Here is a 26,188-nt window from a genome sequence, read left to right as displayed (position 1 = left end):
ATGGCCAGCAGGAGTGGTCCAGAGACTCTGGTTGGTATGAAAGAGGTCTCTTGAGTGAACGAATTCGGTGGGTGCCTAACAAGAGTGCCTGCTGATTTTTACTTGGGGGTAAAATTTGTAAATGAGGAATATGTTGTCATTAGAACCTAAGGACTAAAAGCTGTTGGATTTGTGTGTCTTTAATGAGTGTGTCTAAGGAGTCTCCTTGGAGGAAGGTGTATGGAGTTACTATCTTGTCTGTAAAGACTGTGGCAATGGCAACCTGCTGAGTTGTCCCACTGGTAGCCTGGAGAAGGGAGGTTATTTCCCTTCAGAGGTAAAGGCAAACTGCAGCTGGGTAGTTGATGGTGCAGGTCATGGAGATGTAAATATACAGAACTGTGGCGGGCAAGATAGAAATGATCAGACCCTTAATATTTGATGTGCCTGTGTGACAAAAATGATTGCTAGGAAGGGATCGGAGATACCAGTCTGGAGCTCAAGAAAGATAATCTGGACTAGAGATGGAGAGTCAGAGGTCTTGTGCAAGTGTTAAAGGCTCAGGAAGAGCACGTGGAATAAACAAGGATTGAGAGCACAGCCTGGGGAGCATCATCATTTAGGAAGTGAGCACAGCTAAAGTAGCCGGTAGAGAAGACTGAGGAAGATGGTCATAAAGCTCAGATACCAGGAGAGCGCATGGAAGCACAGGGAGGAGTTTCAAGAAAGACAAAATTGTCTTTAATCCCATCAGAAAGTAGGCCCTATGAAGCCTGCTTTGTTCACCAATGTATCCCCAGTGCCTAGAGGCACGACGCACAGTAAATGGTCAAAAACTTTTCCTGACTATGAATAAAAAACAAAACAAAACAATAGTATCAAATACCACACAAAGGTCTGGGAAGACAAAGACTGAGAAGCATCCATTTTATTTAACAACCTCGGTGTCACTGATGATCTTGTCCAGAGCAGTTTCAGCGGAATGACAGGGCGAGAGCAAAATAGGAGTGGCTTGGAAGAATCATTGTCAAGAATGTTTCATACATTACTTTGCTACTTTTTTTTTTTTCTATTTGAAAAAGTCGCTCTCTTTGCTCTTTTGATTTTTAGATTATTGAGAACCCTGGCTTTTTAAATTGTGCACATGACAATTCATTGCAGTGTATTGAGCAGAAGAACAGGATCATCTGACTTACGTTTTACCAGGATTCTTCTGGGTGCTTGCTGCGTTGAGGATAGACTGTGGGACGGAAGAGGCATGGGCAGAAATCGGCAGATCCACTTGCAAGGCGACTGCAATGATTCAGGCGACAGCTGACGGTGTATTGGACCCATATGGTGGTAGAGGGAATTATGAGAAGTGTCAGAGCTCTGGATGTACGCTGAGGGCACAGCCAACAAAATGAGAGGGTTTCAGCGGAGAGGAATCAAGCAGGTATTAGAATGACAGGAAAAGGAGTTCATTTTAAGGTATATTTAAAAACAATAGCACAGCCCGGCTGGGCGTGGCTCAGCAGTCGAGCACCGACCTGGGATCCAGGTGATCGGGGTTCGATTCCTGGTCAGGGCACATGCCCGGGTTGTGGGCTCGATCAACGACTCTCATCATGGATGTTTCTCTCTCTCTCTCTCTCCCTCTCCTTTCCTCTCTCTCTGAAATCAATAAAGATATATTTTAAAAAAATAAAAACAATAGCACATAGACACAGACAACAGTATGGTGCTAGCCAGAGGCAACGGGGAGTGGAGGGAGGTGGAAGACGGCAAAGGGGGGATAAATGGGGACCGAAAAGAGGCCACACTTCAGGTGATGGGCCCATGACAGCAGTATCAGAACATGCCCTGTTGAGTTGTACACCTGAAACCTGCATGGTCCTGTCAACCATTGTCACCCCAATAAACCCAACAAAAATTAAAATAAATAATAAAATTAACAGCACAGCTGATACAATGATACTGCAAAACTTGTGAAGCACAATAAGTGAAAGCAGTCAGTGACCCCAATGTTTTTAGTCTGAACAAGTGGGAGAATAAAGCCAAGTTATTGTCTGTACTTTTCTATATGTTTGAAATATTTTCTAATACAGAAATGCTGAGAATGAATCACTTTTAAAAAGAATTATCCATACGAATTAAACTCGTCATGGAAATATTCGGAGCCTTTCAAAATCAGGATAATATTCAAGGAATGAGATACCAGAAAACACTAGTGGGAGTGTTTCCAACAAAGATTAAATGTACTTTCAACATTTTCCATTAAATTTTGTATCACAAAAATTATGTATAGCTACTTTCAAGTTTCTTAAAAGCCTATGGGAAATGAGGATGTTGCAGCCACCCACGGCACAATCTTGGATGAAAGTTCGTTCCTTAGGGAAGGAGGAACGTTGAAGGCTGCGATGAACATGACAAAGGGACACAGGATGAGAGGGGCTTTTTCCTTTAAGAGAAAACTTGCTGCCCAGCCAAGCGTGGCTCAGCGGTTGAGCGTTGACCTAGGCTCCAGGCGATCGGGGTTCGATTCCGGGTCAGGGCACAGGCCTGGGTTGCGGGCTGCAGCTGATCAATGACTCTCTCATCATGGATGTTTCTATCTCCCTCTCCCCCTCTCCCTTCCTCTCTCTGAAATCAATATATATTTTTTTAAAAAAAGAAAAAACTTGCTTTGCTCACTGGCGAATGGGAATCGCAGGGCGCAGCAGGACGCTGGCCTGTCGGCAGGTGCTCAGGCAGCCTGCAGCGGGCTCGCCGAAAGCCGTCCAACACCGACGGGAGCCGGAGCCGCTCCTTGCGGATCGCGTGGGGACGGCGGAGGCTGGGGCCCCGTCCCCGACAGCGCCACACCCTCGCGCTCAGCCTCTCGCCCCGTGGGCCCCGCGGAAACCGGGGGCGGGGAGGACGCCCGCCCGCGCCCCCGGCACCAGAGGGGTGGGCGGGGGCCAGCGAAGCTCCGCCCGCTGCCCGGCTTCCGCCGCCCGGCTTCCGCCTCCCGGCTCCCGGGTGCCCGCAGGCCCCTCCCGCGGTGTCGCCGGTTCTTCGTGAGCCTGGGACGGGCCGGAAGTGACGCGACGTGTCGCGCGTGGTTGGAGGAAGCGGGAATTGCTTTGCGGCCGGTACGGAAATTGCTCTCCTTCCAGCTTCCGTCGCTGGTCCATGTGAGAGGCGTGCTGCTGAGATGAGCGGGATACCGGCGGCGCGGAGGTGAGGGGCGAAGATGGATCGGGAAGCCTGGGTCTCGTTGGGGGTCGGGTTCCCCGGCTTTTGAGCCGTGGAAGCCGCGTCTTAACAGATGACACTTGTGTCCCTCCCAGGACTTCCCCATTCGTTGCTGTTGCCGCGATCCATCCTTTAAAACCCTTTCATTTGCCTTAATTCGCTCCCTGAGCATCCTAGCTTTGTAGCCTTCTCCCTGTGGTCCTGATGCGGCCTCTCCCTCTCGGGCTCAGTTACTATGTTGCACTGCCCTCGTCACGTGACTGCTTTTTCTGCCACTACTTGGGCCCCTTTCAGTCCTCCGTGCGGGCAGTGCCTACGCTGTAAGCTCCCTTGTCCTGTAAACCTTTGCTGATCGGAGCCATCCTACGACGCTTTCTCCTCTGATGTTTCATCCCACCCAACAGGGGAACTAAATTGAATCCGTTCAGCACAGCTTGCCTTTCGAAGACTGATACAGATTCCATAATTTCTTTCTGGGTACCAATATTCCGTAATTAAGTACCTACTTTGGTGAGCAAGCCCCAGGGAAAATGGCTCACTCAGCTGCTTTCATCCAATTCTGTTTCCTCACTCCTGGGAACAAGTGATCAAGATGTCACTCCTGAGGAAGCTGCACCTATAAAGGTTTCCTCCGTGTGGACGATGCTTAGAAATATTAATGGCGAAACTGCTTTGTCTCAAGGGCCAGCAACAGCATCTTCTGCCACCTTACCTAGAGTCTGATATTTTTATAGCTTGCCATAGGTCAGTGGGAAATGCAGTGCAATCACTGAAGCCTTAGATCTTTTTCATGCAGTTCTGTCTGGGTCTCACCAACCACTGCTCACCTCTTGTTATTTCAAGCAATAATATTTCCCTTGTATCTCCTTTAACAGCCTTCTGGCTTTAAGGGAACAGGAAGAACTAAAGGATTTGACAAATGACTACCCCTCGAGCACCAGTGAAGATGAGGTGGGTGACAACTGCTAAACTGTCTTCTCCAGTTCCCTTCTGCCTCGAAATTAGGGTAGACAGCACATTTCTGGAAAGAAAGGGGTAGCAAAATTGTTCATATTTGTTCAGGTCTTGCAAATAAATTACAACCAGTTATTTAGTGTTTCATGTATAGGATACCGTAGTAAGTGCTATGGGAGTTTGAAGACTCTAAGATACAGTTGCTGTCTTCAAGTTGATTAAGTATAGTTGAGTATGTAAGAACAAAACATATGGTCCTTATTATAGGATTTTCCTATTTCCCAGATTTGGATTTCTGTAGAGAGTTATTTAAGTGTCTGACTGCAATATACATAATTAAGCTGGATCTCCAACAGATGCTATAGGAATTCCAGCTCTTTATTCTCTTGACAAAACTACTTAGATTGGTTTTTTTAATGCGAGAGTTTCTGTGTCAAGTCACATTATATGTTACATACAGAAACGTTATCCCATAGCACTTTTCTTCCCCAAACAAGTTAAGACTGAAGTATAACATTAGCTCCCAGTTACTAAGGCTCTATAATGAGGGACTTTGGTTTTTGAAGCAGTTCTTTCAGACCTGCACACCAGACCTCATCTGATTCCCCACTGACCAAAAGAACAAGAGATTTTTACATGGGCTTCAATTCCCATAGTGTCTTTTCCCTCCTCTCATCCTGATGGTTTTTCCTTTTCTGTGTCTAGGGGGACAATGGTGGAGAGCGAAAGCATCAAAAGCTTCTGGAAGCAATCAGTTCCCTTGATGGAAAGAATAGGTAACCTTCCCATCATTTTAACAGGTTATAACTAGCTGATTCCATGAGATTTATCTGCAACTAATATTCATTGAGTGCCTCAGACAATGAAGACACAAGTACCAGCATCATTAAGAGCACATACTCTGGAGAGAGGCTGCATAGGCAAATTCTGTGTCCTCTCTGAACCTCAATTTCTTCAATTAGAAAATTAGATTAATAATAGTTCCTATCTTATGGGTTGTTGTGACATTTAAATGAGTTAATAAATGTAAAGACCTTAAACTAATGCCCAGAATTTAGTAAACATTATATAATTGTTAGCTGTTACTGTGTTAGACCTCTGTGTATGTGAATTCTAACTGAATCCACACCTATAATTTTAAAGCGTTAAGTAGACATCACTTGTCCCCATTAGAGAAGTTAATTGCCTTGCCCAACCGTCACTCTGCTAATAAGTGGCAGATCCAGGATTCAAATCCAGGTACGTTTGAATCCAAGCCCGATACCTTTTCCACTATGCCTACCTTGTATCGCCTTGTATTTTTGAGGGGCTGGGTCTACATTAAGAGATGGTTAGACTACCAAGTCCAGGTTAGGAACAGATTTCCTGGTTGCTTTGTGACAAAACTCTTAGAAGAGAAATACATGAAACCAAAGCCTTATTTGAAGACAGAAGTATTTGTTCCCCAGCAAAATGTGTCCATTCCTTCTATATTTTGTTTTGCTTAAATTTCAGGCGGAAATTGGCTGAGAGATCTGAGGCTAGTCTGAAGGTGTCAGAGTTCACGGTCAGTTCTGAAGGTAAGTTAACAAAGGAAACTATCTGTGCATGGAGCCTGTGGAGTTCCAAAATTATAATGGTCATTTCACCACCACCCCCGCCCAGGAACTGTTTTTGTGATTAATGGGTCATACTATAAATATTTGCCTGTAAGTGGGTGAAGAAGGGTAGTCACATGCTCTTGAGTTTCTTCCATTTCTAGGAGAAAGCCTAGAAGGCCATGGTCAAGGTCTCCCACTTAGCTTGGTGAGCGACTTCTAGGAGAGACGGACATGAATGAACGCAGCTGCCTGTCATTAGCTTATTCACGTTCATGATTTCATTTTTTTTTTTCAGTTCTCACAGTGTTTTGAGTTTTGACAGGCAGATAATTTCTCCCACTGGAGCTCGAATAAGTCAGTTACTCGAGGACCTTCACCTAGTACGTTTCTCCACCTTTTCTCTTTTTTGCTCCCTTCAGGAGACCTTTTAGACATTTTGTTTCTTCACTGCCTCCCTCCCTCAGCCTTCGCCCCCTTCAGGCCGGGAAATCAAATACTAAGGAATGTGATTTTGTTGGATAGGGTTGAGCTTCAGAGGGACACAAAACTTCGTAATATCTAAGATTCTTTTCACACACGCCCCCGAGGACCAGTTTGCACCCCCTGGGTGGAGGAATGAAGTCACCCCTGTTGAGAAGTCACCACCTAGTAAATGGCAGAGTTGGGATTTCAACCCGACACCAAGTCTAGATGCCAAATCTTTGTCACCATATCCACAACTTAAGCGGCTTAAATGAGTTGTATTCTTTTAGCAACCACTAGCTGTCACTTCCCAGGACAAGTAACGATGGACTCTCCCAAGCTTATTCATTCAGCGATACTTATGGGCTTCTACTATGAATCAGTTACAAAGCAGTTTAGATCAGCGATTTTCAGCAGGGGTGCCACAAGAATTTTGAAAACATGAAATACATGATTGTTCAGTCAGTGGCACTGACCTTTTTCCCCTTAGATTATCAAAAAAAAAAAAGACAACAGTGACAACAACCAACACAACAATAGCCATCCGGTGTGAGTGAATCAAAATTATACCTTTTTTGGAGTCAGATCACCAAAAAATATATTTTTTTGGTGTGCCATGGAATTTTAGTAATAGTTTATGTGCCATAAGGTGGAAAATCACTGCTTTAGATATTGGGCTATATAGTAAAGAATAAGACACTGCCCAGCCGGGCTTGGCTCAGCGGTTGAGGGTCTGCCTAGGATCCAGGCGATCAGGGTTCGATTCCCGGTCAGGGCACATGCCCGGGTTGCGGGCTAGCCGATCAGTGACTCTCATCATTGATGTTTCCATCTCTGTCTCTCCCTCTCCTTTCCTCTCAAATCAATAAAAGATATATTTTTTTAAAAAAAAGAATAAGACACTGATCTCGTGAGGCTTACATTCTAGTGGGATATGGAGACAAGAAGAGCGTTAAAGCAGGATGCTGCAGTGAAGAGATCTGAATGACGGGAAAAGTCAGTCGTGCAAACAGGGGAAAGCATTCCAGGCAAGCGGGCAGCTGGTACAGAGGCTCTCAGCATGTCTGAAGAGTAGGAAGACGGCTAGTGTGACCCGAGCATAGTGGAGGTAGGGATGACATAAACACTGGAGTGACAGACCAAGATCCCATATGGGGACCAGGTCCCATAGGGCTGTATCCTTTAGATCGATGTAGTTGGCCTTCCATATCCTTGGTTTTCTCATCATTGCCTTCAACCAACCACGGACTGCAAATATCTGGAAAAAACAACAACACCAGAACATTCCAAAAAGCAAAGCTTGAATTTGCCACACGCCGAGCACTAGACTGAATCTATGCGAATAAAGTGATGAGTAGGCATACCCTGCTGCAGCCGATGTGCCAAATACAGGCGACCTGCAAATATGATGCCAATTTATGTAAGGAACTTGAGCATCCTTAGATTTTTAGTAACCGCAGGGGGTCTTGTAACCAAACCTCCTTGGATACCAAGGGATGACTGTAATTCCAAGTATAAGGGGAGCCACTGGAGGATTTTCAGCAGGATCACGATATGGTGTGATTTGAATTTTCAAAATATCACTTTGGCTGCTGTGTGAAGAATGAGCTGCAGTGGGGCAGGAGTGAACGCAGAAAGATCAAGGGAACAGCAAATGCCTTTTTAAAATAAATGATTTTCTTCTCCCTCCAACACGTGTGAGGATGGAGGAAAGTGATGGTGTCACTATGGCCAGCCATTTAAGTAAGAGAATTATTCCGGCTTCCCTGCACAGTGGCCTGTCTGCCAGCATTTTCGCCTTAGGCATCTGCCTATGTGATGTTGAGATTTTTGCCTCACTTCTCCGTCTGACCAGAAAGTTTGGCCTTTCTACAGGATCAGGAGAAAGGCTAGTCCTTTCTGATCTGCTTGAGCCCGTTAAAACGTCACCCTCATTGGCCACTGTGAAAAAGCAACTGAATAGAGTCAAAGCAAAGAAGACGGTGGAGCTTCCCCTCAACAAAGAGGAGGTTGAGCGGGTGAGTTATCAAGTGTCCGTCAAGTGTCCACTAAGGGGAAGAAACTAAACTAACCAGGAAAAAACAGGGTAAGAAGAGAAGGAGGGGGAAAGCCTCACCAATGGGAGGGGAAGTGGTGATTGCCTCACCACGGAAAAGATTAAAACTAATCTCAGGGGAAAAACGCAGTCCTGAGAAGTAAACAAGAGCTTATCTCTAGCGTCCTGATTCTTCCTTGGGCTAAAAAACAATGCGGCCTAATTTCCCACGAGTCCTTTGAGCCTGATGCCTAATTTTGTGGCCCTCTTGTGTACCTTGCCTGTTTCAGATCCACAGAGAAGTGGCGTTCAATAAAACCTCGCAGACCCTCTCCAAGTGGGATCCCATCGTTCTGAAGAACCGACAGGCACAGCAGCTGGTTTTCCCGCTGCAGAAGGAGCAGTCGGCCTTCGCTCCCATTGAACATGTGCTCAACGGCTGGAAGGTGAGTGCAAGGCAAGGGAGCTGCGCCTGGGAACGTGGGGTTGCGCAACGTGGAGGTCGCAGGGTCTGCAGCTGATGGTGTTAAACTTTGTTGATTGCAGTTGGACGTGTTAAACTGAAATTCCATTGTAGTTTATCACTCGGAAAGGGAGAGAAGGGGTAGCAGGACTCATTGTCAGTCGTGCAATAGGCAGTCACAGTGGCTCTATAGTTGCTCTTCGTCACTTTGCAGCATACAGTGCATGGTTATGTCCGTGTTTTTGTGTTAAAACATCCAACTGCCAGTAGAGAGGAAACACGATGTTTTCTTTCTCACGCCCCAGTTTTTAAAAAGCTTTCAGAACCACATTCTGATCTGGGGAAAATCAGGAATTTGGCCTCACGGATGCCTTAGTAGGGATACGTGAGCAGCAGACCCAAAGCTTGCTTGTAAAGAAATATCATTCAAATATAACATTGCTGATAATGACTAGAATCTTAGCAGGTAACTTATTATGACTGAACTGTAGAAAACTTTTTGAAAAGGTATTTTAGAGCTGAGTTTCCCAAACACTGATCCCTGGCAAATTTTTCATCCATCTGAAGCCAAAAGGTAATTGCGAGTAAGGTGGGTATAAGGTTGCCAGCTCTTCTTAATTATGAGGTTCTTCTTTCCACTTTAATGGTATCGAAATAGCTTTTCTTTTAGGAAATGATAGTGGTACGAAAGGCTGGGGTTGGGGGTGGAACAGTAGTTATGCCCTTGGCAAAATTAAAAGTCAGTGATCCTACATGGGGCCCTAAAGTCTCGAGATGTTTTTTTAGTCTGTGAACAACTGCTTCAGAAGACCTAGCCTTTGTTTTCCAATACACCGCTAGTTATGGTGTCTATAATGGGATGTCCTGTCTTAAGTTAAAAAAAAAAAAAAAGGCGATGGCAGTCCCCAAACTGTGGGCAAATGGCCCTCTTTATGCTTTTCTTCTGCTTTTTAAAAATCCTTCTACCCTCCAAAACATGCGAGACTGATTTTATAAAAATCTAGGAATGATAGTGTCCTGTGCATCGGGGACTTGAAATAATTAAAGCTCATCAAAGTAAACATGGCTTGTCGCCATAGCTAGAAATTGAGCACTGGTTGCCTATTGCAGGGATAAGCTCCATTTCTGCCATTCTCTTTCTAAATTGCTTCTTTTTCCACATGAAAGAGATCAAGTTTAAAGTGTGGCTGCAGGATGGAAGGGAGACTTTAGGGGAAAAAATTTAAGAGGTAATATAATTGGCAGGATTAAAAAATAAAAGTATAGATGATTTATAGTGACAAGTCTGACCCCACCTCTGACCCCATCTGATCATTTTTACCCCATACCCAGATGTAACCACTTCTATTAAGTTTTCTGTTGTTGTTAATTTAAGAATCTCACTGATATACTTGTGTTTACCTCATATTTATCAAAAAAGTAATAGTATATGCTGGGCCGGTATGGCTTAGTTGGTTGAGTGTTGTTCCATGCACCAGGAGGTCGCCGGTTCAGGTTGCCAGTCAGGGCACATGCCCAGGTTGCAGGCTTAATCCCCAGTAGGGGGCGTGTAGGAAGCAGCTGATCTATGTTTCTCTCTCCTTGATGTTTCTATCTCTCTCTCCCTCTCCCTTCCTCTCTGAAATCAGAGGGGTGCTTTCTAGCTAGCAACTCCCAGTTCTATTCTTACAACTTAAGAGTGCAAAGTACCAAGGACTAGTAATATACTAGTATTTCTGGATATTAAGAATCCAAAAAGTGGCTCAGTTGGTTGAGCACTGTCCCCTGCACTGAAAGGTCTCTGGTTTGATTCCCAGTCAGGGCACATGCCTGGGTTGTGGGCTTGATCCCCAGTAGGGGGCATGCAGGAGGCAGCCAATGATGTTTCTCTCTCTATCTCTCTTTCTCTCTCTCTCTCCCTCCCTCTCTCCCCTTCACCCCCTCCCCCCTTTCCCTTCCTCTCTCTCTCAACTCAATAAAAACATTTTTTTAAAAGAATCCAAGAAGTCTGCACTATAGTTTTGGTTCAGCTTCCTAAAATTCCATTAAGACGCTAGCTGAGAAGAATTAAATGGGACAGTGCATGTGACAGCATTGTAAACTGCAAAGTGCTAGAAATGAAGTAAGATAACTTTTCCCTGCCCCTCTCTCCTTTTCTCCACTAGCAGCCTACACTAGCACTTCGCAGAGTTTTCATCTCAAACCTTTGTTTCTCAATATGCCCTCAAAAAGGATGGGGGGGGGGATCATCTCACTGCTGGAAAATGCTGCCTGCCCCTACCAGAAATTGGTGATTCACAAAATACACTGGCCTTTTAAAGGCTATGAAAAGATAATAAAGAAGCCCTTTTGACTTACTCTAACCCAGAGTGTACACACCATGTGATTAAAAATCAAATTAAATTTTAAACCTTAAAAATGAAGCGAATCTTGTTAGCTGCTGAGGGGCATGCTTTGGAAGGAGCTGGTCTCCACTGCTTCTTCCTCCTGTCCTACTGCAACCTCTTTCAAAGGCCATTGACGAGGGGCCTCCTGGTCGCCACATCCCAAGCCCTCTCAAGTCTTCAGCCAATTTGATACTATTGACACGTCACATTGTTAAAAACTCCTGCCTTGGCTTCGTGACATACTCCTGATTTTCATCTGACTTTCTTAGTCTTTTTTGCTCTTGCTCTGTAAATTCCCTGACTTTTGACTATCACCTGTGTACACTACAGATCACCCTCAACCACTTCCTTCTGAGTGCCAGTCCGAGGTTCCATATGACTGGCAGGCCTCACCGGGGTCTCCCCTATGCACCTTAAACTTCACACACAACAAAGTAAACCTGCCGTTTTCCTTCCCCAGACTCCCACACCCTGTACCACCGCCTTCGTTGTGTAACTCAGTCAAGGGCATGACTCCATACCTCAGCCACTTAAGTTGGAAACCTCAGCCATCTGATTTCTCCTTCCGTTGACTCTGTAATAGCTCAGATCCCTGGCTCCTCTTCTCATTTTCATTTCCAGCTTTCATTTACAGGGTGGGGCAAAAGTATGTTTACAGTTGTTCGTATGGAAAATAATACAATAATTAATAAATAACAATACAAGAATAAACTGTGTACTCACAACTGTAACCTACTTTTGCCTCACCCTGTATATCCCCTTACACAATCACCAGGATTTTCTTTCTGAAACATAAAACGAATTGTCACTCTCCTGCTTAAAACCCTTCAGAAGCTCTCCACTTAGAGAATGAGACAGAAGCATCTAGCATTTTAGCCGCACTGGTCAACGCATCGTTCCCTTACATACTTCTCTTTTCCACATAGCTGTTTTCGCTTATACTCATCTCTCCGCTCGGCCCCCTCCTTTACAGAATTGTACTTAAACCTCGAACAAAGCCTAATTCAAAAAGTAAGTCTCGCCCTAGCCGGTTTGGCTCAGTGGTTAGAGCGTCGGCCCACGGACTGAAGGGTCCCAGGTTCTATTCTAGCCAAGGGCACGTGCCTCAGTTACAGGCTCGATCCCCGGCCCCAGTCAGGGCACATGTGGGAGGCAACCAATTGATGTGTCTCTCTCTCATGGATATTTCTCCCTCTCTCTCTCTCTCTCTCTCTCTCTCTCTCTCTCTTTCTCTCTCTCTCTCTCTCTCCCCTTCTACTCTGAAAGCAATGGAAAAAATATCGAGTGAGAATTAAAAAAACCCAACTCAGCCTCTTCCCCAAGCCTAAGGCACCCCCTGATCAGAACTGTTCCTCCGGGACTCCAGTGGACTAACATTTAACCCATTACGTTGTTAGTGGTGCATGTGTCTCTTTCCTCTGAAGGGCTGTGAGCTCTATGAGGACAGAAATGATAACCAATTGTGTATTCCAGTACCCTCTACGAGTACCTGCAATGTAGCTTCAATCGATAAATCTCTGTAAATTGAATTGAATTGGAGGGAGATTACAACATTGTAATACATATCACTTTGTAGCCTGTGATTGATCTCTACTACAAATACTAAAAATGGAAGAACATGTACCTTTACCATTCAGTAGAATAGGTTTATGGTTAAATCAATAGCCGTGTGTAATGTATGATGATGTGTGTTTGTGCATTTGTCTAGATATTTGTAAGTTGGATACTGACCATGATGTATATAGCTGTTGAAGAAAACTACATATGAAGTGTGTATGAGGTTTGAAATTGGCTCTGTTACCTAGGGCTGTCTTTGTGCCTTGCCAGAATGGACCATGTCATGACTGGGCTGGTTATTTTAGCCACCCTTCCATTATTGGTCAAGCAGTAAATGAGGTCTTTCGCTAACCTGTGAAGTAACTCATTCACAGTCCATTCATTTCATGCATGTAGACACTACCTAGCATGCAAAGTTAACTGGAAACTGAGGAGCTGGAGCCAAAGTTAGAAGATGACTGGAATTAAATTTGAACTGTCAGGAAGCAGGCTAGCCCGGCCGGCATGGCTCAGCGGTTGAGCATCAACCTATGAACCAGGAGATCAAAGTTCAATTCCCAGTCAGGGCACATGCCTGAGTTGCAGGCTCGATCCTCAGTGGGAGGCGTGCAGGAGGCAGCCGATCAATGACTCTCTCATCATTGATGTTTCTATCTTTCTCCCTCTCCCTTCCTCTTTCTGAAACCAATAAAATAAAGACATATTTAAAAAAAAAAAAAAAAAGAGGAAGCAGGCTAATTACATTACGGTCATTTTTTATTTTTTTTTAAGGCGTCTTAGATGAAATCTGAGATTCCTAACTATACCATATATATAGCAACCCAGGAACCATTTTGTTTTGTGACTATCAAAACTGATATTTGGTACTGCTCTTCCTCTGTCCTGCCAGCATTGACCTCAAGGGCATCCTGCTTCGATTCGTAAGAGAATGGCGTTCTGTTTTACATATATTAATAATCGGAACACAGAGCGGTACTCAGTAATATCAGACAGTAGCCTCCAAGTCCCCTTGCTGAGGTTGTCTTAAGTCAGAATGAGATCAGGCTTTAGCTACCCAGCTGGGAAGCGAGCCTGGAACCCCTTCTTTTGCTGTAGCAGCCAATCGTATCTGGTTAGTGATTCCAATTATGGTGTCAAAGTAGATGGTCATAGGGCTGGAAAGAGGGAAGCTGTAGGAGCATTGCTTAAGACTCAGAATGTTTTGTAATCCCTTTAAGGCAAGAACTCCCCTGGAGCAGGAAATTTTTAACCTTCTGTGTAAGAACAAGCAGGCAGTGACAGACCCCTTACTGACTCCTGTGGAAAAAGCCTCTCTCAAAGCCATGAGCCTGGAAGAGGTAAGTGCGATGGGCCTTATACACACTCAGGCAGGGCCTGGTTCTCCCGGCATTTGCCCGCAAGCCCAAGAGTCACTGTCAATCTCATTCATTGTAGGCTAAGATGCGCCGAACAGAGCTTCAGAGGGCCCGGGCCCTGCAGTCTTACTATGAGGCCAGGGCTCGAAGAGAGAAGAAAATCAAAAGCAAAAAGTAAGGACATACACCTGAAACCCATATAATTTTATTAACCAATGTCACGCCAATAAACTCAATAAAAAAGAAAAAAGATGAGGAGTTCCATGAAAGAAAGTGATGTGGAGCCCAGCTGGTGTGGTTCAGTGGTTGAGTGTCCACCCGTGAACCAAGAGGTCACTGGGTCGATTCCAGTTTGGGGCACTTGCCCGGGCTTCGGGCTGGATCCCCAGTGGGGGGGTGCATAGGAGGCAGCCAATCGATGTTTCTATCTCTCTATCCCTCTCTCTTCCTATCTTTCTAAATCAGTAAAAACATTTTTTTTTAAAGTGAGGTGGAAAGAACCTTTGACCTGGCAACTGGGGTCATATAGAAGAGGTCACAAATGGGAGTAACTAGCCTTTTTCCCCCCTTAGACCAACCTCATAAAAGTTTTGCCGGCTTCACTAGTGCCCTGTCCACTGGCTGTTGGCTGTCTGTCTTGGTTTTTGCTAAAAAGAGGACTGCACAATGACTTCCTCTCCTTCCCTGGGCATGACAGACTGATTCTGCACAATGAGCTCTGAATTCTCCAGCTGTTGAGGCCCACAGGGCTTCCTTCCTACCTTTTTGCCTCTCTGGAATGTGTTCTTTTCTTCCTTGCACTAAAGGAGCAGAAGGACCCTTCACTCTGCAGGGGTCAGCCCCTGTGGGCTGCAGGGACTGCGAGGCCTACCAGTGCTCTCAGGTCCCCAGCTGGCTCCCTCCAGTCAGCTAGCTCTATGATGTCCATTGTGGCCTCTGCACAGGGAAACCACTTGGGGAGTGGGGACACTTTTGTGTGTGGCATCAATGTTTCCGCTAAATCTCTTTCCTTGTACCCCTCATTGCCATGTAGGTATCACAGAGTTCTGAAGAAAGGAAAGACCAAGAAAGCCCTGAAAGAGTTTGAGGAGCTACGGAAGGTCAATCCTGCTGCCGCCCTGGAAGAACTAGAAAAACTCGAAAAGGCCAGAATGATGGTGAGGCCGCCTCTTGCCTGCCCCCTTGAACTGACTTTCCCCAGAAACAAATAAGGATCTCACTCTGTCCTTTCTTTCCAGGAACGAATGAGCCTCAAGCACCAGAACAGTGGAAAATGGGCAAAGTCAAAGGCAATTATGGCCAAGTATGACCTAGAGGTAAGAGCCCATTGGGATGAGACAGTGGGTGGAATTGGAGGAAAGAAACAGAGTTGGTTAAGAGCCATGAGAATGAATGGAAAACCAGGAATCTAAAAACGCATCAGAGCCCTGGATGATGTGGTTATAGCATCTGCCCACATACTGAAGGGTCACAGATTTGATTACTGGTCAAGGGCATGTACCTGGGTTGCAGGTTCGATCCCCAGTCCCGGTCAGGGTGTGTGCAGGAGGCAACCAATTGCTGTGTCTCTCTCACATCAATGTTTCTCTCTCCCCGCCCCCACTCCTTCCCTTCCACTCTCTAAAAATCGAGGATTAAAATTTTTAAAAAAAATAAATCAATAAAAAGGCATCAGAAAATCTGTAAGGCAGAGAGGAAAATGACCAGGAATGAGGTGGAGAAGGAGAGATGAAAGGGGAAAGAGCATTGAAGACAAGTCCAGTTAAAGAGGAGAGGAAGTGTCTTGTTTTTTTTACCATGTTTCACATGTTGATTCCTTGAGGACAAAGAATTTGTCTTCCATTTTATTCCATAGCTAGTAACACAGTGGCATCTGTGCAGTTTAAACAGTAGGCACTAGTAAGAAATACTTTAGTGAGATTGAGAGGAGGCAGCTTTAAGAAATGGACCAGGGAAGGTATTATTGCAATCACTAATGACAAATAATGCCAAGGCACGCATGCTGTCACTCCTTCCTCCAGGCTCGCCAGGCTATGCAGGATCAGTTGGCCAGGAACAAAGAACTGACGCAGAAAGTCCAGGTGGCCTGCGAGAGTGAGGAAGAGGAAGGAGGTGCGGAAGAAGAGGGTGATCTCCTTGTCCCTGATGCCGTGAATGAGGCACAGATGACTGCGGATGGGCCGAACCCCTGGATGGTCAGAAATCACTCTGGTGACGCAAAAGAAGCCGAAATCCACAAGGACCCCGAACAACTTCCAGAGCCTGGAGCTGACGAGGCTTCTGAAAGTGAGGAAGAAGAGAGACCCGTGGCAGAGGAAGAAATTTTGTTGAAAGAATTTGAGGAAAGGCGATCGCTTAGGAAAAAGTCTGGGTTCAACCAGGACGCCAAGCCAGTGGACAGACAAGAAACAAAAGGTGAGTTGTGGACCAGAAGGGGGAACTCAGTGCAGATGCTGCGGACCAACTGTGAGAGGAAGACCGTGTCCTCCCACACACACCACAGAATGAGGGGGCTCTAGGGACCTTCAGGAGAGTGCCAGGGTCCCTGAAGAGAAAATAGATAATCATAATTACCATTTTTCTTCAAAGGCATTTAATAAGCGGCCATATGCATGGATGCACAACGTGTGTTCCAGCACCCTTTCTGCTCTTAACGGCTTACAGTAGAGATGGGGAACCTTTTTCCTGCCAAGGGCCACTTGGATATTTATAACATCATTCGAGGGCCATACAAAATTATCAATTCAAAAATTAGCTATGAAAAGAGCTCCTAGATTTATTGAATTTCTAGTCCCGCCTGCAGTTGCCTTGGCAGGGCCAGACCAAATGATTGCGCAGGCTGTGTACAGCCTGCGGGCCCGGTGTTCCCCTCCCCTGGCTTACAGTCTTCAGAAAGACAGGGCGACACCATCCTTGAAGTCAGGGCAGGAGTTCCCGTTGCTGGTACCCACAAGCCAGAGAGAAGTGCACATGGTGCAGTGACGGGTCTGAAAATCATTCACACCCACAGACAGGTGGATTTTGAGGCACTGTGAAGCGTCTTCAAGTTATGGCTGCAGTGTTATGTTTTGTTTGTGAAGTAGGAGTGGCGTTTTTAACACTTCATAAATGCTGGTTGATACATGATACAGGGTAAGACTTTCTGCACAAGAATCAATGACTCCACAAGGTACATGGTAAATTAGAATGTTTACCCCATGCTCAGACTTGACTTGCGTATTATATTTTTCTACTGTTTATCTTGAAGAGATTTTACATTAACAATGCTAGGTTTGCACCCTTGAGACAGGTCAGAGAGCTCCCGTCGTTAAAGCCTGCTTAGGGAGCTACCTACATTCAGAATCACCTGGCTATCTGGACAAAGGCTCGGGTCTGATTGTATTTTCTGTAGGAATAGTGCATTTGGGTGACAACAAGAATCTGTTTTTCCATGGAAAAAATGAGAAGTTGTCACTTAGAATGTGTTATAGGGCCTTTACTTGGGGTTTTCAGCTAGAGAGGTCTGGGATTAATAGTTACAAGCAGTCACTTCTGAGAGGATTTGAAGAGTGGTGCTGCGAGCCGAGATCGTGGGGCAGCATCTCTGCAGCCACAGGAAACCAGCCGCATCCTCCAGAGCCCCCTCAGAAGCTGGCCATCTAGCTCAGTGTGTAGAGCAATTGGTTGTGGTATAAAAGGTGGGTTTGGATTTCCTCGGATGATAAATTAATAGGATGTTCCCAACTCTTTGGGGAAAGAATGGGAAGTTGTGGACCCAAACAAAATGGGCAAGGAAACTTGATCCTTGAGGAATAAACAATGTAGCCAAAGGCCAGATCTCAAGTAGCTTCTTCCACTGGCTTCAAGCCAAAGCTAGAGAGCAGGGTGAACTTGGGAATGGAGGCCACTTGAGTCAGTGCAGGGGACAGTTGAGAAGGGTGTCACTGCCATGTTTTCCTCAGGGCTCTCAGAGACTAGTGCTATTGACTCACGTGTTGCTGGTGACTGGAAAGTGCAAGCTACTTGTCTCAGCCACGACAGGTGAAATGGTGCTTCAAGATAAAACCATCTGGATAAGGCTTTTCCAAATAGGGCATTACAGTGTAAATTATAAATAATAAGTCACACATTTTAGGAATTACAAATAATAGAGTACAGTGAAGTGACATTCAGAGGCTACCTGTTAGTTAAAGAGGCCTTTTGAAAATTTGGGACTTGGACCCTGGCCTGTGTGGCTCAGTTGGTTGAGTGTCATCCCATGCACTGAGAGGTCGCCAGTTCGATTCCTGGTCAGGGCACATGCCCAGGTGCTGGCATGATCCCCAGTTGGGGGGGTGTGGGAGGCAGCCAAGCGATATTTCTCTCCTTCTCCCTTTCTCTATAAAAAATAATCGATAAAAACATATTTTAAAGACGTTAAAATTTGGGATTTAAGGCCATCTCCCCAAGCAGGGTTTACTGTATGAGGAAGTTAAGCCACAGTTACTGTTACAGAGTGAGTCATTGGCAAAGCTGGGACTAGGGCCCAGGATATTTGCTTCCCAACATCCTGCTTTTAACTACTCAACTCTATTACCTGCTGTTTGACAGGTATTATTACTGAGTTTACCAGGACATCCAGCGAATGGAGTCTTCTCTTCATTGGGATGCCTTTCGTAGTGCTTTAGCACCCAGTGGGTGCTCAACAAATGCTCACTGAGACTGCTCAACAAGTGCTCATGGACTAGGTAACTTTTCTGATAGCCCCCATTTTCTGATAGCTTTCATTTCTTCCTCCAGATTCTAGCAGCCAGGAGGTGCTATCTGAATTGAGGGCACTGTCTCAGAAACTCAACAAGGACAACCATCAGTCCAGAAAACAAAAAGTGAGTTCAGCGAGGCCAGTTTTGCAAGTCGAGAGAGAGGGACCCGCCGAGGAAGAAGAGGAGCCCCTGTTGCTGCAGAGGCCAGAGAGAGCAAAGACTCTGGAGGAGCTAGAGGAACTGGGCAAAGAAGAATGCTTTCAAAATAAGAAGCTTCCCAGACCTGCGTTAGAAGGGCAGCAGTTGGAGAGGAACCCAGATAACCAGCCTAGTGCTCCCAAGAAGAAAGGGAAGGAGCAACTGATTGACCTAAAGAACATCCTAACCACAAAATCTCCTTCTGCAAAGTCTTTGGCAGTCCCCACAATAGAGGAATTGGTGAGCAAAGCCAGGGTCCAGGGTCATGGGCCATTGTGGGGGATCGGCGCTGGTGCAGAAAGTGCCCCTCTTGCACAAGGAGTAGAATCGATGAAGTTTGTTGTGCTGGGATCACATTTCAGTAGTTGAGAGGCCCAGAATAGTATGGGCCACGCTGGCCCCAGTGACAGTTTGATAGATGCAAATCTGTGAGTGCCACCGAGACTTCCACATCCTAAATCCTGAGCCACCAAACCTTCCCTGGGGTTACTCTAAAACTGCCCTCAGAGGAAAGAGGGTGGCACTCAGCTCTGATGAGAACCCAGGCAGGACATTCAAAGGTGAGTCATGGAGTTCTTGCCCAGGTCTTGCTCTACTCAGTGGGATCTCAAATGGTCCAGGACTCCCTGATTAAGTAACTGAAATTGCTCAACTGAGGAGCCTAGGCCCACCTTCTCAGGGCTAGAAGCTAGAGGATGCCTGCCTACTGCCCAGGCCACTTGGAGCTCCTCCTCCTAACAGACCATTCATTCCTCCACGCTAGAGCTTCCTTACTGAAAGTTTTAAATTGTGTCATATGATAATGAGCTGGAGATACTTACCCTAGAGAGAAGGAAATTGGAGTGTGATTGGCTACCAATCTGTATTGCAAAACCATCATTGTTCTGTGCTTTCCCCCTAGAGGGCGCTAAAATGTCACGGCCCAAAATTCAAGCCTTCTTGCCTGAGCCACCACTCTAAAGCAAGCTGTAGCTACAGAACCTCCTAACCACAACACCTCCTTCCCTGAAGTCTTTGGCAGTCCCCATGACAATAAAGGAGTTAATAGAGCCAGGGTCTTGGACCATCATGGGGGATCAGAGCTGATGCAGAAAGTGCCAGAAAGAAAATTTTGTGGTTTGGAGGTTCTATAGCTCCTCCTTTCCCCCAAACCCTCCTCCTGTTCTCACTTTTGTTTCTTCCCAGGAAGATGAGCAGGAGAGAGACCAAAAGCAAATGATAAAGGAAGCTTTTGCTGGTGATGATGTCATCAGAGACTTCTTGAAAGAGAAGAGGGAAGCTGTGGAGGCGAGTAAGCCGAAGGACGTGGACCTGACTCTGCCTGGCTGGGGCGAGTGGGGTGGTGTGGGCCTGAAGCCCAGTGCCAAGAAGAGACGCCGGTAAGAACAGGGAAGAAAGCCTGTCAGAAGGGCACCAGGTTCTCCCACCTCACCATCACATGCCCTCCCTGCCCCTTTGACTTAATTCCTTAAGGCTCTTAGACATCCCGCTGTTCTGCTTTCCAGGTTTCTCATTAAAGCACCTGAAGGTCCTCCAAGAAAAGACAAGAATTTACCAAATGTGATTATCAATGAGAAGCGAAACATCCATGCAGCAGCTCACCAGGTGAGGGATGGAGTGCTCGTTAGCTGCCTCCTCTTTGCTACCCAGCTCTCTTGCTTGCGAGGAATGTTCTAGTGCTCTGTAGTCTAGAGGGACGTGAGATGTTGACCACGGAATCAAATCTATTTTTGTTTTTACTGACTGGCTCTGAGATGAATAATTCCAGATCGACTCTGCTGTTTTAATTACTGACCGGAAGAAGGTTGAGACTTACAGGGTAATCTTTGCAGCAATAGTGAGGCCCTCAGGTCTGTGTTTTCAACTAGTAGCCCAGATAACGCTGATGCAAATGGGTCTCGCCAAAGGAAGAATTACTGTTCTTCGGGCTGGTATTTACAGTCAAGGTAATGTTCAAAGGCTATAAAATTCCAGCTACATCTTAAGAAAAATGAAGACAAACGGGTACTTGTTCAGGGTAGTACAAGAATTTTAAATAGTGTCATATGATAATGAGCTAGGGTTGTTTACCCAAGAGAGAAGCAAATTTGAGCAGTACATTGAAGGCTGTCATGTGGAGTGGAGTCATATAAGTAGAAGTTAAAGGAAAGGCAGAGTTCAATTCAGGGAAAAACTTTCTGCTAGTCCAGAGAGAATGTGTTGCTCTGGGGTATGAGCATGTGTAGAGAGGACTCAGGAATGAGATTAGACTCAACGACCTTTCTGTTCCCTTCAGTCCTCAAAGTCTGTGACCCTAAGATCTGCCCCTGGCCAGTATAATATTAAAATGACTTGTATGTTTCTTTCTGGAAAAAAAAAGGGGGGGGTACTATTTAACAGGTACAAAAGAGAAGTGAGGAAATAACATTTCAATAACACTTTATTGATTTCATTTTGTAAACCAGTTGCTGCAGAAATTGAATTGTAAACCCTGTAATCCCAATTGAGACTATATAACCAGAAAAGGCAATGAACAGGCAGGTATAGTAAGAGAGAGAGAAAAGGGGTGCTTTACCAGGCCAGGATTCTAGGTGAAGGGCAGTGTGGAGCTCAATAAAGATCGCCCTTTCTTTCCAGGGGTCTTAGCTATTTGTTTTTTAATGCAATTGCAGCAAATTGACGAATAGTTTCCCAGAATCTTCCTTGATTTTTCCTTAGCTGTTCACATTTTTTTTTTAAATCCTCACTTAAGGATATTTTTTCCATTGCTTTTCAGAGAGTGGGAGAGAGAGGGGGGCGGGGGGGAGAGAGAAAAAACACCAATGTGAGAGAGAGACATCGATTGGTTGCCTCCCGACTGGGGCCAGGGGTCGAGCCTGCAACCGAGGTACGTGCCCTTAGCCGGAATCGAACCCGGGACCCTCAAGTCCATAGGCCGATGCTCTAGCCACTGAGCCAAACCTGCCAGGGCCTTCATCTTTGTAATAAGCTATAGATCGTAAGTCCCAGTATGCAACAGAATCAAATGTGCTTTAAACTGAAGGGGAGGGGAGACATTCCCTGGCTGAACATGCTGTCCAGGTGTTGGGTTTTTCCTCTTGCCCTGGGTGACATGTACAGATCTAGCCATCAACCCCAATAAAACCTTCCCTTAACCTAAGGAGACTCTGTCCTTCACTACCATCAGGACCACCTGGCAGTGCTCAGCTTCTCGAGTGTTCCACTGAATACTTCCAAAGACTACTGTTCATAACTTCCCCATTTTTCTGCTTACATCTTTTTCCTCTTTGGCAACTGGGGAAGTGTTTAAAAGATTATTTAAATGTCTGAAGACAGTGCTGTGGTGAGTGGAGAAGAGTACTGGGCAAGGCAAGAAGCTTGGGGTCTGCTCTCCCTTGTGGCTCCTAATTTTCTTGGGTAAATCACTTTCTGTCTCTAAGCCAAATTCTGGGGCTGAGGGAGGTGACCTTTGCCATTACCTTGGGCCTTCCAGCTCAGACAGTCTGAGATACCAATAGAGGATGAAGCTAACTAAGTGCAGCAGCTTGGTCGCGTTTAGTATTCAGGAGTAAACTTTTGGGTTCCTTAAAACATCAATCCTATGGATCAAGGAGAGGAAAGGAAAGGACGGAGAGGCTAGGAGGGTCATAAATTCCACAGGGATACACAAATGCCCGGGTGTTTCTTGCAGTCACAAGAATAGGAAGGTTGTGTAGAATCCCCACTTGAGGCTCGGCTGGCGTGGCTCATTGGTTGAACATTGGCCCAGGATCCAGGAGATCGAGGTTCGATTCCCAGTCAGGGCACATGCCCAGGTTGTGGGCTCGATCCCCAGCAGGGGGCGTGCAGGGGGCAGCCCATCAATGACTCATCATTGATGTTTCTATCTCTCCCTCTCCCTTCCTCTCTGAAATAAAAGATTTATATATATATATATATATATTTTTTTTTTTTAAAAAAAGCCCAACTTGAGGACAGTAGCCCTGAAGCTACTGTAGTGTTCCTACAGCTGCAGGGACAGTGTCAGGGTGGTTTTTCAACCCCCAGATTGTTGGATAAGCCTGGGGAGGGGGGTTCCTAAATCCAAATTAGGCCCCTTTACTCCCAAATGTCCTCAAGCAGGTTGGGACTCCTAAGGATTGACGGGCGCACTGGGATGCCTTGATCTCTCAGCAGCTTCACCCACTGCCTCCATCATGTGGAACTGTGGCCTGTGCGCCAACACTACCTGACCAATTGCCGTTATACAACTGTACTCCAGGCCCGGCTCACGCCTATCACTCTGCCTTCCTTTCCAGGTGCGGGTGCTTCCATATCCATTTACTCACCATCAACAATTTGAAAGGACCATCCAGACCCCTATAGGATCTACATGGAACACTCAGAGGGCCTTCCAAAAGCTGACTATGCCCAAGGTTGTCACCAAGCCAGGCCATATCATTAAGCCTTTAAAAGCAGAGGATGTGGGCTACCGGTCTTCCTCAAGGTCAGACCTCTCCGTCATACAGAGGAATCCAAAACAACTCTCCATACGTCACAAAAAACAGCTGAAGAAAAACTAAAGATGGAGTTGCTGGAGGAGTGACATCTTGGTGCCCAAAACCAGGAGCCCTGACTGTTCCTCCATTGGCTGGGTTTTACTCTGAGCTACAGGATCAATTTCAAAATTTGTTAGCATACTGTGGGTGTAGGTAAGCCACGTTTTAGAAATAAAGGCATTTTTATCTATTTAACTGGAGTGTATTCTTTGTCGTCTCCCAGTTGAATCATTTTCAAGTCAGACAAGATGCCTTTGGACGTTCCCTACTGCACCTCTCCAGATGTACACATCAGGGAATCTTCATTTTCTTACCAAGGATTATGTAGCATTATGTAGTTATGCTAAATTGGAGTGAAGTTACCCTAACATGATCTTCAGTACATCACATCAGACATGACCCAGCATAACCAAATTTTTTAGATTCAGGGATAGTGACCAATTATTGTATATTCTTAACCCCTGAACCTAGAAACAGTATGCACAATCCATGCAATTGGATTTTGGGCTGGTCCTAGGATGGTGCTGAAGCTGGGCTGAACTTTGAGTCTAGCCACTATCATTTTCTTGGTGTGTGAGCGTCCCACCTTGCACAGGCCTTAGAGAAGCTAGCACTTTTCTCATTTTTTAATCCTCACTTGAGGACATTTTTTCCATTGCTTTTCAGAGAGAGTGGAAGGGAGAGAGAGAGAGAGAGAGAGAGAGAGAGAGAGAGAGAGAGAGAGAGAGAGAGAGAGACGTCAGTGTGAGAGAGACACATCGATGGGTTGCCTCCTTCGAGCACCCTGGACAGGCCAGGGGATCAAGCCTGCAACTGAAGTACATGCCCTTGACCAGAACAGAATCCAACCTGAGACTCCAGTCCGTGGGCGGGCACTGACCACTGAGCCAAACCGGCTAGGGCGTCTCATTCTTAAGATAATGAGGTTTTACCCCTACTTTACAGATGAGGTCGATGAGCTTTCAGGAGTAAAACTCTATTCCCTTTCTAACTCAGGACTAACTCCTTCCCATTGATTCAAATTATAGTTTGATTCAAACACTACTCTGCTCTGTGATAGTCCACCTGAGCTCAGTTCTGAGGAACCTGCCTTTCTTTGGGTGACAAGAAATAGATACAGGGACAGGGCCCCTGCAGCCAAGATAACTAACAAGGAATTAGAGAACCCTTCCCCCCCCCCATTTCAACAGGACCTACCACTATTGCACTTCGCCTAATGCCTTGGAGGTTGGTCCCCCCAGCCTTTTTAGACCAAGATGGGTTATTTTTGTGTGTCACAGACCTCTGAGAATTTAATGAAATTATGAACCATCCCCAGAAAAATGCACAAACGTATACACCATCTTACATATAGTTTGAAGAGCTTTACAGACATCGGAATCCTTGGGCCAAAAGCTCTCTGCCACTGAGTTTTTTGCAATTTCCCCCACCAAAGCCCTGTTTTTCAAGCACACCACTCCAAATCAGTTCCAACATGTTTAGATCTCCAACGTAACTAGTCCTGATGCCTTTATTTTACAAGCAAAAGATTTCAGAGTAGAGGTCTCCAGAGTTACACAGGACCTTAGGCTAACTCTGAAGCCACGCCATAAATTTCTGTGAAATTCCCTGTGGTAGCTGTGGGCCCGCCCCTACTACCATTGCTTATCCTCTCAAAAACCGGCTCTGGGCTGGGAATTAAGATAAATACGTAGCCGGTGTTTAGAGCCTCAGGGGCATTTTTAAGTTATCTGCTGGTTTGAGATTATCAGCGATCCACTTGCCGGTTGACACCTAAGTCAGTGCACTGCCAGTGGGGGAAGGGGAGATGGGGAACTCCTGCCTCCGCTTAAGAGACCATAAACTTCTCTTCACTCTAGAGCACAAAGCTGCCACCTCAGTCCCACCCACCCCCCCAAATTGAAGCGTCCAATCAAGTGCCCCCAGGAAACGGCCAATCCCCGTCTACTTTCCCGGGACCCTCCTCAGCTCTGTGTGCTCCCCGCAGCCCAGGAGGGATGCAAGCGACCCCATCCTTCAAAGGGGAAGACAGGCGCCAGAACGTTTATAAACGACGCCCACTTCCAGCCTCCCAAGCCCCCAAACGGATTCGACTGTTGTTCAGCGGGGCTTTTTTTTTTCTTTTCTTCCTCCGAACCTCCGAAGTGTTCTCCCTTCCCATTGGCCAAAGCTGCCCCTTGACGCCACCCTGGCCCTGCTCGCTGATTGGCCCATTCTGGATGTGCCCAAGCCTTTTTCCCAGGGTGTGGCGCCCCCCCCGCCCCCAACAGGGTTCTGACCCCTGGCTCCTCCCTTCCCCCCCAAGCCCCCCTCTCTGGTCCGAATGGTACTGCCCTGGCTCTGCTCCCCCACGGCCCAGGCCGCTGCCCTTAGGGCCCCCGGACGGGGCGGGGCGCGCTGGGGACAGGCAGAGGGCGGTGGTGGCGCCTTCCTGCCGAGCCCAAGGCCGCCCCCGCCACCCTTCCCCAGCCCTCGTAGGTCCCACTTTCTCTGAGGCAGTTTTCGTCCTGCCTTGGGAGCCCCGTGCCGTCTGCACGGCCCCCGCCGTGGTCTTTGGGTCATCCCGATCAGCAGCGTCAAATCCCTGCGCTCAGCGCTCCCCACACGCCCATCTGCCTCCGCCCTCAGGTCCTCGCTGCACTCCCTTTCCAGTGTCTGCTCACCCTTACCCTCCCGAGCCCGCCGAAGCCCCGGGCCCCCCTTCCTCACGGGCTGTCCATCTCCAGGGTACCCCTCCCCGTGTGTGGCCATTCCTCCCAGCGGCCTCCCCTTCGCGGCCTCCCCT

General features: G+C 46.5%; 2 protein-coding genes across 3 annotated transcripts in view; one reads left to right on the top strand and one right to left on the bottom strand.

Moving 5' to 3' along the window:
- Window positions 1–2,930, bottom strand: part of ZDHHC9 (zDHHC palmitoyltransferase 9) — a 56,776-nt gene extending 53,846 nt beyond the window's left edge. The window contains exons 1-3 of one of the 2 annotated variants that reach the window (XM_081124968.1): window positions 2,653–2,930; window positions 1,509–1,632; window positions 1,176–1,361 (exon numbers count right to left, since the gene is read on the bottom strand). The gene's annotated coding sequence lies outside the window, so the exon portion shown is untranslated. The remainder of the gene's footprint in view (window positions 1–1,175; window positions 1,362–1,508; window positions 1,633–2,652) is intronic. The other variant, XM_081124969.1, reaches the window with a different exon arrangement.
- A 67-nt stretch (window positions 2,931–2,997) lies between these two features.
- Window positions 2,998–23,598, top strand: UTP14A (UTP14A small subunit processome component). The gene is made up of 15 exons (XM_081124966.1): window positions 2,998–3,180; window positions 4,071–4,146; window positions 4,855–4,925; window positions 5,644–5,708; window positions 8,067–8,209; window positions 8,517–8,672; window positions 13,830–13,949; window positions 14,047–14,141; window positions 15,001–15,124; window positions 15,206–15,283; window positions 15,989–16,382; window positions 18,726–19,126; window positions 20,072–20,265; window positions 20,392–20,491; window positions 23,164–23,598. The coding sequence occupies exons 1-15, from the start codon at window positions 3,155–3,157 to the stop codon at window positions 23,425–23,427; spliced, it is 2,307 nt and encodes a 768-aa protein (XP_080981092.1). The 5' UTR covers window positions 2,998–3,154; the 3' UTR covers window positions 23,428–23,598.
- Window positions 23,599–26,188: the final 2,590 nt, after the last annotated feature.

This window comes from Miniopterus schreibersii (genome assembly GCF_964146895.1).
Source record: "Miniopterus schreibersii genome assembly, chromosome: X".
In the NCBI taxonomy this organism is placed as follows: domain Eukaryota; kingdom Metazoa; phylum Chordata; class Mammalia; order Chiroptera; family Miniopteridae; genus Miniopterus; species Miniopterus schreibersii.
The sequence above is the reverse complement of the archived record's forward strand: the minus strand, read 5'-3'. Positions and strand labels throughout refer to the sequence as shown.

Excerpts from the sequence above, each read along its gene's own strand:
- UTP14A (XM_081124966.1), top strand. The coding sequence starts at position 3,155 with ATGAGCGGGATACCGGCGGCGCGGAG. Across the intron at positions 19,127-20,071 it reads TCCCCACAATAGAGGAATTG|GAAGATGAGCAGGAGAGAGA; the intron begins GTGAGCAAAGCC and ends GTTTCTTCCCAG. Across the intron at positions 20,266-20,391 it reads AGTGCCAAGAAGAGACGCCG|GTTTCTCATTAAAGCACCTG; the intron begins GTAAGAACAGGG and ends TCTGCTTTCCAG.